General features: G+C 54.0%; 1 protein-coding gene across 1 annotated transcript in view; it reads right to left on the bottom strand.

Annotated features, from left to right (window-relative positions):
- Positions 1-14,866, bottom strand: part of KLHL29 (kelch like family member 29) — a 249,243-nt gene that overhangs the window by 51,867 nt on the left and 182,510 nt on the right. Inside the window, exon 4 of the mRNA XM_087823385.1 lies at positions 51-192. Within this exon, the coding sequence (XP_087679511.1) occupies positions 51-192 (142 nt within the window). The remainder of the gene's footprint in view (positions 1-50; positions 193-14,866) is intronic.

Here is a 14,866-nt window from a genome sequence, read left to right as displayed (position 1 = left end):
GGCACCCAGCCCTGGGCATAGGTGCCTCCATCCATGCAGGAAGTACACACCTGGATTGTCGCTCTCCCTCATCTGTTTGGAGGGTGGCTCATCAGTGTCCCAGGGCGTGGACTGATTAATGGGTGTCTGCCCCCACCGGATGCTGGTCGTGAGTCCCTGGGACTGACTGTCTGCTTTGGAGATGCCGGGTGCCTGGGAAGAAGCAGAGCAGGGGGGTGAGCACAGCCTGGCAAGGGTCCTGCCCTGGGATCCACCTCCCCCCTCTCCCCTGCCCCCAGCAGTCCTCTTGCTGCCTGGGCCACAGGGCCAGAGGCAGAGCCCTGGGCCACATCCAGTTCCCCGGGGGAATGACAGAGCATTTTGGCACAGTAGTAGCAGCTGTGACCTCTGCTAAACTCCCACCTCCAGGAGCACCCAACCCAGTACCTCCTGGGCCACGCTCTGTGGCCACTCACTGCACTGAGCTATCACAGAGGAAGGAGCATTCTGCCCTGAGATGTGAAGGCCCCCCCTTAATAAATTACAACAGCATCCATAGGTATGTACTGAGCACTGACTCTGTACTCAGTCCACGCTCAGTGCCACCACATGCCTGGCCCTTTGACATGTAGACAACCGCTCAACTATCAGGCCCCATCCTGCCCCCACTCCAGCCTTGGAGCCCCTGGAAGTTCCACTTCGGAGACAGGTAGGGTGGGACCCAGGTTAGTGGGAAGAAAACTCCCATCCTGTCATCAGGAAAGAGGCAGGCTGCTGGCTCCAGGATCTCACGCTCTAGCTCAGATAATTAAAGAGAAAATGATCCTCAGGTGAAAGCAATCATGAGGCCAGCACTGGTCTCCCTGAGTTACAGCCTGATGGTGTAATATTACATAATCATTAAAAATCATGTTTACTAAGAGTCCTTCCTGAGACGGCAAAATGCTTACTCTGTAATGTTAAATGAGAAAAGCAGGACACAAAGTGACACAAATATAACCTCACCATGTGGACAATACGTGCAGGAGGGAAAGCGAAAATGTTAGCAGAGATGCCGCCCTGGGTGAGAGGATTATGGGTAACGCATTCTCTCGTCCACACTTTTCTGTATTTGCCACATTTCCCACTATGACCATTACCATCATTACCATTATAATTACAGGGTGGGGCAAAAGTAGGTTTACAGTCAATAATTAAGAAATGATAATACAAGAATAAGCTGTTTTGAGTCACAATTGTAAACCTAATTTTGTCCCACCCTATATAATAAGCAAAAAAATAAAAAATCAAAAATCCAGAAAGCATGTTGGAGAGCCTGGGCCTGGGGTAACTGAGGTGTGAGGGGGCGTGGGTCTCAGCAGAGGTGGTTTCCGGAGTGACCTTGGCTCCCATCAGTTCAGCCGGAGTCCAGAAAGTCTTGGGGTGAAGGGTGAAGTGGGATGGGGGCAGAGACAGCTGCCCTTTAGAGACAGTCGCAAAAGGCCAAAGGAGCCCCAAGGAGTAGCTGCGGGCCTTTCTTGGGGGAGGCCATGGTCTTGGTGACTTCTGATGGAAGCTGACCCAGTGGCTCAGCTGTGGGGGGCAGCGCCCCCTACGGGGCCTCTCTGGCAGTAGGGGTAGGGGGTGTACCCGCGGCAGGGCAGACAGCTTTTACCGGGGCTTTGATGCTTAATGCAGAGGACAAGCAGCGCCTGCACCTGGCCTGCTGGGAGGAGCGAGCGGAGCCGCATCCCATTAGGGCTGAAGGCTGCACTGAGCTAATTGCATTAGGCTGCACTTTATCTCTGGCCTGCATTTCAGAGGCTTGGCTTTTGTGAACAGAGTGGGAAACAAAGGGAAAGAGTGAATCTCCTGAGGAAAGAGCAATTCAACAGACAAGCTTCCTTATCAGAGGCTCCTGCCCCATTTCTGTCTGTGGGACAGATGGGAGCTTGGGGTGGGCAAGAGGGGTGGGGACTTAGCCACACTCACCAACAGTCTCCCGGGACTCATGGAAATAGTGCGGCTTCTACAGTGCTCTCTAATAGACAGCCTCCCACGGTTCCAGCCTGCAGCCCCTCTGCATTCCAGGTTCTCGGGGTGCTGGTGGGTTTAGAGGTGCACAGGTTGCTTCCCCATAATCAGAGGCATTGTGGGGGTGGGGAGAGCCTGTATGATGCCCCATCCAGGGCCCTATCTGGGGTGAAGTTGGAAGGCCGACACCCCAGCCTCCTCCCCAGACCCCTCTTTCACTGGTAAGACAGAAACCCCTCCTGCCAGTAGGGGGCACTGCAGCCCCTTTCTGCTACCCTGGATTTCTGTGGGTCTCCCAGGCCAGGGGCAGGTTTGGTTCTCAGGGAACTTCTATAGTCTCATTTCTCCCCTGCTGAGTCAGCGTCCAGGGCCCTGCCTGGTACCTCGACAGGCAAGGGGAGGGTTCTGGAAACTTGGAGGCCTGGGCCTGGCCCTTACAGCAGGCGCTGCAGCCAGCAGAGGCGGCTGGGGTCCCCCTCAAGGGCGGGCAACCAGATTCTGAACTCTACAACTTCAGGAGTTCTAGTTTTTGTCCCAACATTGGTTTCAAAACACTCCTGTCAGCTCAGTCACTTGCACCTTTGTCGGATAGTTGATTTGTTCATTAAACAAGCACTGGGCCCCTGTTCTGTGCCCAACCTGGCCCAAGGCACTGGGGACATTGATTCTCAGCAGAGTGCAAAGCACTCGGCTACCTAAGCACTCGGCAAACAGTGAAGGACTCAGACTCCTGAAGGGAGCTGGGGTGCAGGGGGCCCTGGGGCGCTGGGGACGACCGGGTGTGGCTACAGCAGATTTGCTGTCTGGCTGTGTCTTTCATGAGTATTACAAGCAAGTTCTTGTGTACAAGAAATTTGTTCTGCTGTAAGAAAAACAGGATTTTTTTTTTCTGTAGGAAAGATAAATAAGGCCACTCGTATTCTACCCGGCACCAGCAGCTTCTGAAGCTACGGGCAACTTGCACCTCAGGAATTTTTACTTATTTTATTAAAATAATGACATGAACATTCCATTCTCTACTCCCTCCAGAAAAAACACAGAAATGGGTCGTGCTTCTCGGAGGCGCCTGGGCGCCCAGGTGGGAGAGGAGCATCCGGTGATGCGTGAGCTCCGCCTGACCAGAGCCCCTCCTCCTGTAAAAGGCCCCAGGTCCAAAGTCAACTTGTGGTCCTGGGTTCTGAAGGCATCTGGGGGACCACGCGCGGGTCCGTGGCTCCAGCTCTGAACCCAGCTCCTGCTAAGCCTGTCCCCCACGATCCAGAGTTCAGAGGTCCACCAAAGGCTCTCCCAGCCACCCCAGCCCAAGTGCCAGACTCCTGGAGGTTCGCTTCTCACGGGGGCTGCCCTGCACAGGAGAATGCCACAGAAACCAACCAGGACAACAGCTCGGGCAGGGGGAGGAAGGCGGGGCTGGGAGAGCCTCCCCTTGCCCCCTGCCACTGCCATCGTCCCAGACATCCGTGAAGCCACCCAGACATTTGGCCTTTTCCCCGAGTTCCTGGCCATGCTTCTGCTCCTGTGACATGATGGCACTTGGCAGAAAGGCAGATGAGTAGAGCCCTCCTCCTGCCTGGGCCCCACGAAGTGGCCCTTTCTGCCCATCAGCCTGCATGAGCAGGATTCTCTCCGCTTCCCTTTAATGAGATGCTAATGGGATGCATCATTAACGCGGCAGCTTTTAAACCCGAGCTCTTGTAAATTTTCAAAGGTCACATTTTTATGGTAGCTGACAGCATCCTGCTTCTTTCAGCAACCGAAGAACACTAAAGACCCTGGTCCCTAATGGATGAAACTCTGCGAGGCGGCCGCGTGGGCCACAGCGCCCGCTGGTGGGGCTGGAGGGTGGGGAACCTCCTCCTGCAACAAGCCTCCCGGGCGCCTGGGCTGTGCTCCCCCACAACATCGCCCACACAGCTGCACCCAGGGCCTGCTCCATGTAGTAGAAGGTGTGCAGGGCACAGATAGTGCACGTTGCAAAGATGCCTGGCAGGGGGGTGAGGGGCTGACACTGCTGGGGACACAGAGGCACTTTTCCTCCCACAGAGACCATTTGCTCAGCAGGCTGTGTACCCATAAAGCTGTGACAGTCAGAGGGGCTGTTTTTTCTAACTCTCCCACCCAGAGGGAGTCCCTTTTTCTACTTCACACAAAGGTGCCATATAGGCCAGCAGCATCCGGGTGGTCAGGGGTTTGAACAATAACAGGATGAGTCTCCCCAGGGGCTCACACACGTCTCGCTTCTTCTCACCCCCGTGTTCTGTGCATATGGCGATCGCAGACTTGGCACACTGCCTCTCAGGGCTGCACTGACCCTGTACTGGTGAGCCAGCTCCATGAGGGCAGGGACCCAGCACGGTGCCCGGCCCAGCTGGTGCCTGGCCTGGTGTAGGTGGCCAGGGAATGAATGAATGAGGGTAGGGTCTCCAGGCTAGAGTGTTTGCCAACAGTAGGAACATGCATCCCTGTAGGTTCAACAAATGTGTGAGTGCATTTAGGGAGAGTAAATAATGTGAGTAACAGAGCAGAGGAGTGTAATAGCCCAGTGTGTTTGGGCAACGTGGTGCAGAGTGCCCTTCACTGGGGAGGTGAGGTTTCTACACTGTGCGGGCCTCCTGTGCTGGGACCCCCGACACCACTGCCCTGGAGGCTGCTGGAGGCTGCTCGGAGGCCTGGTGCCCCCGCTCGTGTGCCTGAGTATTGTGGAAGAAGGGTTGCTGAGATTGCTGCCGGTATCTGTAGGGCCGGGGCAGCACCTGGAGAGACCGGAACTCAGCCTTGGCCACTATTTGCCAAGATCAGAAGACTGTGAATCAATGGAGACTGGAAGTCAGCAGAGCTTCCAGAAGGGATGGGCCACAAAAACTAGGCAGGATCCAATGAGGCTGGTGGATTCGGGCTGAAGTCACCCCCGAAGGACCTCACAGCACAACTAGTGTGTTTGCAGCCTACTACATATGACAGAGCTAGGCTTGTGTGGACCTCCTCTGAGGGGAATGACAATGCCAGCACCCCTGTCCCTTTCCTGCCAATGAACCTGCCTCCACAGACTGGAACCTGCAAGCCTTGACACTGCTGTCACTTGTGTGGTGCTGACAAGGCTGGCAGGGCCTAGCTTCTGCCAAGTGTCACTGAGCACAGCCAGCCCCACCCTTCACAGTAACAAGCCCCTCCCCTCCAGGGAGCCCAGAATCCCCCAGGCCTCACCTGGGTGTAAGAGGTCAGACGATGCTTCTGTGCTCACGCTGGGCCAGAAGCACTGCTGGGCATTGGGCACAGTGGTGGCCAAGGCTCGATTCTTGCCCTTGAGGAATTTAAACCCACGGGATGGGATACACCTGCACCAAGGACCCATGAAGATGACACAGGCTGGGAGTGCGACCACAGGGAACAGAACCATGATGCTATTCTACGCCAGATCTGGGCCACACCTTTGAAGAATCACAGCTTCTGCCTTGGTCTCTCAGACCCTCCAGACCAGACTGGCAATCAGATGAATACCACTGAGTGACTCTAGTCAACACCATGGGAGCTCAGAGGGTCCAGCCAAGCCCTCTCAGAGTGTCTGTGCACAAATTTGTGAGATATTATAAAATGTTGTTTAAAGCCACTAAAAACAGAAGGATACACAGTCTACTGTGCATATTGCAAAATAGCAAAAGATCAAAAGTCTTTTGTGTGTTGCTCTTGACATATGAACACTATAGTTTTATATGCATCCTTTTGTGTTCCACAGAGGATTGGGGGCAGTGTAACTATAGTAGGGACAGTAATTACATAAATGCTAACACTAGTTAGTGCAGCCTTTCCCCAGGCACACGCAGCTAGATGGGGGGTGGAAAATGGCCTTGGGTGAAAAAGAAGCCACAGGGAGGGCAACTGAGAAGCCATGGGTGACCTGGGGCGGACCGCACTCTGAGCTTGATCTGCAGCCTTGTTTTTGTTTCATGACTCCCTATAATTTCTACCTATGGGAAAGACAAGCTTTTTGTGTGATACCCCCATAACTCCCTGGCTCCGGACTCTGAGGGACCCTTCAGACAAAGGACTGCTGGTGTGGCCTGAGCCCTGCAGAGGACCTCTGGCATCTTTTCTGATTTGAGGTGGAAGCCAGAAGATATGATCTGCCAGCTTCTCTTGCAGCTAGAACACAGGCATGTGCCTGCTGCTCAAACACACTTGTTGAGAGTTCAGTCTGGAAGTTGGGCAACAGGAGGAAATGAGCACAGCTCTGAGTCCACCCTCTGCAGAGGTTGGTGGCAGGGGCACATGGATTTGGTAGCATGCAGATGGTGGCGGCTCTGCTGTCCTGGGCCCAGCATCAGAGGTGAATGCTGTCATTCCCTTTTTCTTCTTACTCTGGAGGGTTCTCAGGTCTCCTCTGAGAACAGCAAGAGCAGGTGCCTACACAGCTCCAGCGGAAGTGAATATGCTCAGATACCTCCAGGCCCTGGTGGATCACAACATAGCAGCTGCCAGCTCCAGGACCGAGTGTAGCTGGGTAAGCCACTCCCTGCAGAGTGAACGTGTCACTTCCTTTTCAGCATCCCCTCTACTGCAAGGCACTTAGAGTCTTCACGGTGTCCAGTCCACCTGTGCAGACTGATGGGTGCCAGTTTTTAGTAAAGGTATTCAGACTGGTGTGTTGGGACTGAGCGTGAGAACCTCTGAGGGGCCCTTGCACTACAAAGGTGAAGCTCAGGAAGGCAATTCTTACTTAAAGAATGACATTGAAATCGTGGAAATTCAGTCATGGGGAGGAGCTATTTTGGTGTCTGGGTTTTTCAGATTACAGCTTATGGGTTTATACACTTAGACTGTTGGCTCTCTGCGACTGGTAGGTTATCAATGAGAGCACTGCCTCCAAGATCTCACAGGTACAGCATCGGCCACCTCTATTTGTAGGGGTTCTCCAACGTGAGTGCACAGAAGTACCGGGGGCAGGTTGCTAAGAATGCAAGTTTCTGGAGCCACCCTCTAGAGATTCTGATTCAGAAGGTCTGGGGCAGGGGATCCCAAAATGTGGCTCTTTAACAAGCCTACCAGGTGATGCAGGTGGTCCATGGACCTCACTCTGGGGAGCAATGACAATCTCAGCATTCAAGCTCTCAGGCCATTTGTGTCCTCAAAGAGGTGACCTCAGAGCTGAAGCTGCTGGGCAGGTCTGGACTGGGACAGATTTTTGGGTCTTGCTCAGGGGCTCATAGGCGCCAGCTCTTTAGTCACGGTGCCTTCATGGGCTCCTGTTCCCAGCCTAGGTTTCAAAGGGTAAGAAGGACACATTGACAGACACCAAAGCTATAAATCTGTGGCCTCCGGGAAGAACAAATGACATTTATGAGTCTCTCAATCCTAATTTCATGATTGCCCCTGAACTACAAATGAGAATAATCACAGTTAAATTCCCACTTGGGGCCGGGGGAGGCTCTCTGGAGCCCCCTCCCACCCTCATTAAGGAGGCTGCCCTCTCTGGCCCCTGGCCCCAGGCCGGTGCCCTCAGTCTTCCCTTTGGAGCAGCACCATGACGCGCTCCGGGGCCCGATGAAATTTCTAATAATACTAACCAATGATGTGTTAAATTGAGACACTTCTGGCTTGCACGCCGGAAACTGCATGATAGTTTAAAGGACCAGTGCTTACCTTTCTCTATCAATTTGCTGCTAAATTACTGCATTCGGAGCAACTTACAGAAAAGTAATTCTTTATTTAAATTTTAATTTCAATCTTGTCATTTTAAATATATATTCAGATTCCAATCATATTACGGAATATGATGATGTCTCTGGAGGGCTAGCGTTCCTGCTGGGAGCCTGGGTGGCGGCAGAGGATGTGATTTGGGGACGGGTAAGGGAGCTGAGTAAGGAGGGAGGGACCCAGGGGGCAGCTTGATGAGGGCAGCCATGTGCTGGGGTGGGAGAGAGAACTGCGGAGGCCCGCGGTCAGCCTCTAACCTGGCCCTGTGATCTCAGGCTTTGTGTCCTGCCCTGAGGGTCACCTGCAAATACTTGGAGTTGAGACTACCAACCGCTTCCTGTGCTGTCTCTCTCACTGGATCATGTAAGGACCCAAGAAGCCCCAGCCATAAAGAGATGGCAGGCACAGAGGAGATGGGGCTGCCTGGCCCTTGCCGTCCTAACAGTTCATATTTATTGAGTGCCTCCTACATGCCAGGCAGGGGCACGATGTGACTTCCTTCCATGAGGTGTTCTGTGCTCACCTTCATTTTACAGATGAGTGTAGTAAGGCCTGGAGAAGGGCCGTAACAGCTAGGGTGTGCCAGACTTGGGACTCTAACCAGTCTATTTTGTCCTAAGACTCTCAGAGATGCTCTGGGATGGCCAGAACGTCCTCAGGCCACCTCTCTCCAGTCCACCCCCACTGTGGCTAACAGCCCTATAAACAGGCTTAGCCATATCGAGGTCATGTTCACACTACCCTGTTTGGGTAACACTTCGTGCCCTTCTCCTGGTGCCCACAGGAGTAAGTACCAGCCATGGCCTCTCCTTCCCTGACTGTGTCCACCCTAGCTGGGCTTCCTGCTGTGATCCTGATAGCAAGATGGGGCGGGGAGCCACTGGACTTCCATCATCTCCCCCAATCCCTCAGATCGCCTAGGCTCTAGGCCACTGACGTGTTCCCCAAAGCCCTGCCAGGATGGTGTTGGCCCTTTCCAATGGAGAAAGTCTTCAGTCTCAGCCCAGGGTGGCACAGCCCGACACCCCCACCCCTCTCCAATGCACTGCAGGGGCCACCCTTCATGTCCTCTCTCTTCTTCTACCCCCCCCCATCAGCCCCTTCCCCTTAGCCTTCCAACGTGGGGACTGAAACATCCTTGCCTGACTACTTCAGCTTCCATTCCAGCACCCATCTGCTTCTCTTCTTCTTTCATGGTCATTCCTCTCCATGGGGCTCAGGACCCCTGGGTATTATACTCCTGCTACCCTTCCCCCTTCACCTTTTAACCCTTCCTACCCAGCACTTCAGCGAGACCATCCCCTTTATCATTATTATCGTTATTATTATTTTTAAATCTACCTTTACTGATTTCAGAGTGAGGAAGGGACAGGGAGAGAGATAGAAACATCAATGATGAGAGAGAATCGTTGATTGGCTGCCTCCTGCACGCCCCCACCGGGGATCGAGCCCGTGACCAGGGCATGAGACCTGACCGGGAATTGAACCGCAATCTCCTAGATCGTAGGTTGATGCTCAACCGCTGAGCCACACTGGCCAGGCAGAGACCATCCCCTTTAAATGAAGAGTCACCTCCTGATGCCAAGTCCAGTAGCATTTCCCAGCCCCTCTCTCTGACCCCTCACACTGGCTTCCTCCCTCTTCCTTTTCGATACTCCTTCCCTTCCATTTCTGCAACAATGCTTTTCCTGGCTTTCTACCTCTTCTGTGCTGTTCACTGGCTTCTCTCTCCAGTTCTCCCATGTGAACATGCCCCAGGGCTCCTGCTAGAACCCCCCTCCCTCTGTCAGGTGCTTTTGGACCCTGTATCCTTTCGTAATTGTTTTTCTGATATGAAACATCTGTGTGGTAGCCACTGTCTTGGATGGGGCCCAGCTTCCTATAGTATTCTGCAAGTATATTTGCTTTTCTGTTTTACAACTTCAAAGTCTGTACCTTAGAGACATTTTTGCTCAAAGTTCAGCACAGGTGGCTCCCCTCACGAATGTAAAGCAGCCACGTCCAGGGCTGGTTTCTGCACCACGCTCTTGCAGTGCCCTGTCCAGGCCCCCAGAACCTCTCCCAATGGATGGGCCTTGCGGACAAAAGGAATGATAAATCTGGCAGAACCTTCAACTCAAAGCTTTCAACTTTCCTCTAACAACTTTCAACGAAAACTTCTTAGTCCCATTTCCAAGTAACTTTTCATCCATTACAAAACCCACACAATTTTCAAAGAGGCTTTGAAATAAGATCACCTAGAAAAAAAGCCCATCACAAATGAAAGTCTTTGACAAGAAAGAGGCCCTTTCCTGTGCTTCAGCCCCCCTCTGGTAGCAGTTTCCCTTTCATTCTGCTGAAAGGTGCAGGGCAGGCCTGGCCCTCAGCAGACGCCTGTGATGTGAGGGAGCGAACGGCCCAGACAGACAGGCGAGGAGGACAGCGAGGGGCACCTGCTCGCAGGGCTGGGCTGGGCCTTTCGTCATCCCCCTTCAACCGGCCTTCGCGGGCCTTCACGGGTCCCCCAACAGCGTGTGCCTTGGAACCTGGCCTGGCCGCTCGGAGTCCCAGGGCCCGGCCTGTTGGCTCTCACCGCAGCGTTTGGGACCAGGCTCCCTCTGGGCCATGCTGGACCATCTTCATTCTCGCTGCCAAAGTGGGCGGGAAGTAGGCACGGCCAGGGCAGCTCTGTTCTGGCCTTTGATGGGACATTTCCCAAGTGCCGCCCTGCAGGTAGGGCCTCTGGGACCGCCTCTTGACCTCCCAGCTTCAGAGCCTGTGACAAGCCTGTCCTCCTCAGGATCAGCTCCAGGCTCACAGACACACATCAGACAACAGCCACTTCTGGGAGCCTTTGTTATTTGCAGGTTCGGAATCCTGGGTGCACCTGGCGAGGAGAAGTCCTCTGTGCAGGGCCGCGGAGCTGAGTGAGCGTGGGGATGTATGTGGTCCCTACTATGTGATGGTCCAGCTTGGCCCTCAGAGGCCTAGACTGAGTCCCCAACATTAACTTTAAGCCAAGCTTCCAAGGCTGCCTTCCTGGGGACGGCTGCTAACCACCCCGGGGGAGCAGCAGGCTACTTAGAACGGCTCAGTCAGGGGCCAGCCTGGCCCCTCTGCCCCTCTAGGCCATCCCAGGCCCCCCTAGAGGGCATTCTAGAATGAACTAAGCCCTCCTTGGGTGCAGGACCCACCCAGAACCACGAAGAGCCCCAAGACTGAGTCCCCGCTGACTGTCGGCATTCCCTCAGGGACCCTTCTACAACAAACACCTGACATTCATTACCCCCCCCATCCCCCTTCTGGATCGTGGCCTCCACAGAGCGTCTCTCATTTTCATTACAGACAAAGGCGCCGGGAGGGAACAGCGCCGAGTTCTGAGGCCTCTGCCGTGTGACTGCGCAGCCACTCCGAGTGGGAAGTCGACTGAGCTTGACTCTCACGCCCAGCGAGGAGGTGCTGACACAGACGTCTTCGGCGACCTCATTAGAGGCCTAACAAGAGAGAGGATTGTGGCAGGGTGGCCCCGAGGTCAAGCAGGACAAAGAAACAAACAACGCAGCACAAATGTCCCCGGGAGGCAGCTCCTCAGACGGGGCGGCACAGCTGAAGGAGCTAAAATAGTTTTACTGCCGTGACTTCAAGACTCACCGAAGTAAGTGCAGGGCCCAGTGTGTGTCTCAGGACTGGAACTGGGTCCCGAGGCTCAACAGCTTGGGGGGACTGACCAGGCCTGCGGCGGAACATTCCAGAAGCACACAATGAGGGCCCCCGTTTATAGCCTCCCGGCTCCCTTGCACCCTCTCTCTGCTCCGCTCTAGGTAATGAGAGCACCGAGCGGCCAGGCAGGGTCCTGGTGGAGAGGTGTGTCATCTGGCCACAGCCAGCTCAGCTCCCTTCATTCAGAATTGTGGGAGTTCAAGTGATTTTCTTTGAAGGAAATGTCACCATTCAGCACCAGCCCATCTCTTTAGGCTCTGGAAAGCTCGCTGGGGCAGGTGGATTCTATCTAAACTCACTGGAGGTCCAGGTGCAAGAAGGAAAGTGGAAAAATCCTTAGGAGGCGGTGGGAGGGGTGGGGTAGGGAAGCAGCCCTCTCAGGTAGATAGCCAGACAGACTTCTCTTCCTCGGCAGTGACTTGGAGGAGGAGTGGGGGCTCCAGGTGACCAGACCTGTGTAAGGTTCTGCCCTGCTCTGTACCCACCCCTGGGGCCGTGGGACCTGGCCCACCATGGATCTGGTTGTAGGGCTTTCGGCCTGTGGCTGCTTGCTGTGGATCTCTAGGTCAAAGAGAGAGGGTCCCAGACAAACACCCTCTACTGACTCCCCTTCCTTAGCAGGGGATGGACTGCCTGGGCCAAGGCTTCCTTCCCTTCACCTCCACAAAGCACCGCCTGGCTACCACAGCTCCATCCATTCTGTGCCGGGGCCCATCACCTTCAGGTGCCTCATTCATTCATTCATTCATTCATTCACTCACTCCTCACTTACTGAGAAGCGAGCCTGTCCTGGAGACACAATGTATAGTTTCTGGCCTAGGGGGGCGCACAGGCTAACGGAGAAGTCTCATAATCGTAGCAGCTAATACCTATTAGATGTGCCACTTAAAACCCTCAAGACCCGGGAGTTTTTTTGAAGCCAAGGTCTGGGTATCCATCTCCATTCCCCACTGTATTAGTCACCTCGGCTGCCATAACAAAATGCTGTAGACTGGGTGACGTAACAGCAGAAATGTATTTCTCACAGTTCTGGAGACTGGAAGTCCGAGATCAGGGTTCTGGTGAGAAATATTCCCGGCTTGCAGACGGCTGCCTTCTTGCTGTATCCTCACATGGCAGAGAGAATATTCTAGTCTCTCCCTCTTTCATAGTCCTATCATGGGGTCCCCATCCTCACCTAAACCAAATTGTCTCCCAAAGGACCCATCTCTGAATATCATCACAGTGGAGCTAGGGACTCAACATATGAATTGGGGGGGTAGCATAATTCAGTCCATTGCACCCACACAGCATGCATGCAGTGGGTGCTCAGAGTGGAGATCTACCTGGCTGTTGTTTCTCTGTTCCACCTTGTCCACCAGACCCCTGGGTGGGGGTTTTTCTGGAGGGACACCACAGGCCTGACCAGCATATGGCTGGCCCTCCCACCAGCCTGAGCTCTAATTTTCTTATGCTTTGCTTTTTTCTCTCACAACATAATCTCCACGATCTCTAGTCTTTCCCAAATGCTGTTGAAAGGCTTGTTGTATTTATCTCCGGAGAATCTGCCGTGCCCCTGTGCAATTTTCCATTGTCATGGTTCATTTTAATTTCCTCTAAGGCTGTTGGCCACTCTCGTGTTCAGAAATAGCTTGTTCCACTTAATAAAAGAGCTTAAATATGCAGACACGAGAAGTTTCCTTGGCTTGCTCCTAAACATCTCAGGAAGGGGAGTGAGTTGCATGGCCTGCCTCGTGCAGTTAGGCTGAGCACACGCCAGGTGGCTTGAGAGGAAGGAGACGCTCTGAACGAAAGGTGGAGACAGAGGGGGACCCAAGAGCTTCTGCTGGAAACCCAGCCAGCATGGGTGGCCACACATCCGTCATCGGGCTGACAGCATGCGGGTCTCCTGAAGTGCCTCGCCTTCCATAATCACCAGAGCTCTGGCTGGTAGGCAGGAGGTCTGGGTTCGAGGTCTGATCCACCTCTCACTTGCCTTGTGACCTTGCACCAGTAGCTTCTCTTCTCGGCATCCTGCTTCTTCATCTATAAAACCGGCATGACAGTTTTTCCGAAGACTGATTTCAGTGAGGAGTGAAAATCCTCTGCTCAGGGCCTCACACAGAAGCCAGGACAGAGCTTGGGTTCAGCAAATGGCAGCAATTATTACCAGGAGGGGGCCCAAGAACGCCAGTAGGACGCCATGCCCAAGGCAGCCTTCTACATCAGTTCTCTCCTGGTTGCTGAGACTGACCCCAGGCTGTGATTATCAGCGGGGGACAGAAGAGAGGGTGGCAGGCTGGGTCCTGCTTCACACACCACGTCCATGGGAAGCCTGGCTGTTTGGCCAGGAGACCAACGCCCGGTGGCAGTGGATCTGAACTGCAAGGGAAGGTCACCAAGCTGTGTTGAGCTTGCAGACCCAGTTAGCAGGGGCAGAGTCGCAGGGCACCCTTCTTTGGCTTCAATAGCAACAATTAGGAGCCAAGAGTCTAGAGTGACTGGTATTTGGGAACAGGAAGAGGGAGAGGCACGAGGCACTGACTCAAAATTCCCAGTAGAGTGGCAGCTGAAAGGTCTCTGTGTTATTGGCTCTGGAAGCCAATTCCTACCCTGTGGCTCTTGGCAGGACACCGCAGCCTCCTGGCCCTAAAGAGAAACCCTAAGCTTAGCTCTGGGGTGGAGGTGGGGCAGGCAGGGCAATATAATATTCCAGGTCATAAGTGCCCGGGAGACGGATGTTCCAGACAGCAGTGTGCAGCTCACCCTTAATGCTAAGGGCCCCTTGGGAGCATCACCTCTGGGGGCTACGAATACACCCAAATAAGCCCTTACTCACCTTCGCCTAGGTTCAGCTCTGACATCACCACTTACATGGCTCAGGCAGGTGAATTGACACATTCACCTGAGGGCACAAATATAAGCCAAGAGTAGAGATGGGGGCCCTCCAAGCCCAGACTGTGGGCACGGCCAGCCTGCAGCTCCCCCTGTGCCCATGTGTCCTGAATACACCGTCCATGCTCTAAATCCTGCCCCGACAACACACACATTCACACAGGTGCACAAGTGCTCATACGCAAGCGCTCACTCATCTACCCACACACCAAGCCCATGTGTGTGCCTTCACACACCCGCACAAACCCACAGAACCCCCCCTGCTTGGGCCACAGGGGGCTCCATCCGCCACAGGGCAGGAGATCCTGGCAGATGTCCCTGCCGGCCCCACAGAATCTTTTTTTCTTCCTTGGCTCTGAAACAGAGTCCCCCCACGGTCACTTTGAGCTTCCCTCCCAAACACTTTTTCCTAAACTCGCTTCCAATCTGACTCATTTCAGTTTTGAAACAAGAAAACATCAACAAACACGATGGAGGGAAACAGATGGTAACAATTACAGGGGGGAGAAAGTGGAGCCATTCCCTCTGCGAGGGCAGGCAAACATATTGTCCCCAGACAGCTATCGTCCCCCAGCCACTACTGTGTGACCTGGGTGCAGGACTCCCAGCT

Source organism: Miniopterus natalensis, chromosome 13, assembly GCF_054644295.1.
Source record: "Miniopterus natalensis isolate mMinNat1 chromosome 13, mMinNat1.hap1, whole genome shotgun sequence".
Classification (NCBI taxonomy): Eukaryota; Metazoa; Chordata; class Mammalia; order Chiroptera; family Miniopteridae; genus Miniopterus; species Miniopterus natalensis.
The sequence above is the reverse complement of the archived record's forward strand: the minus strand, read 5'-3'. Positions and strand labels throughout refer to the sequence as shown.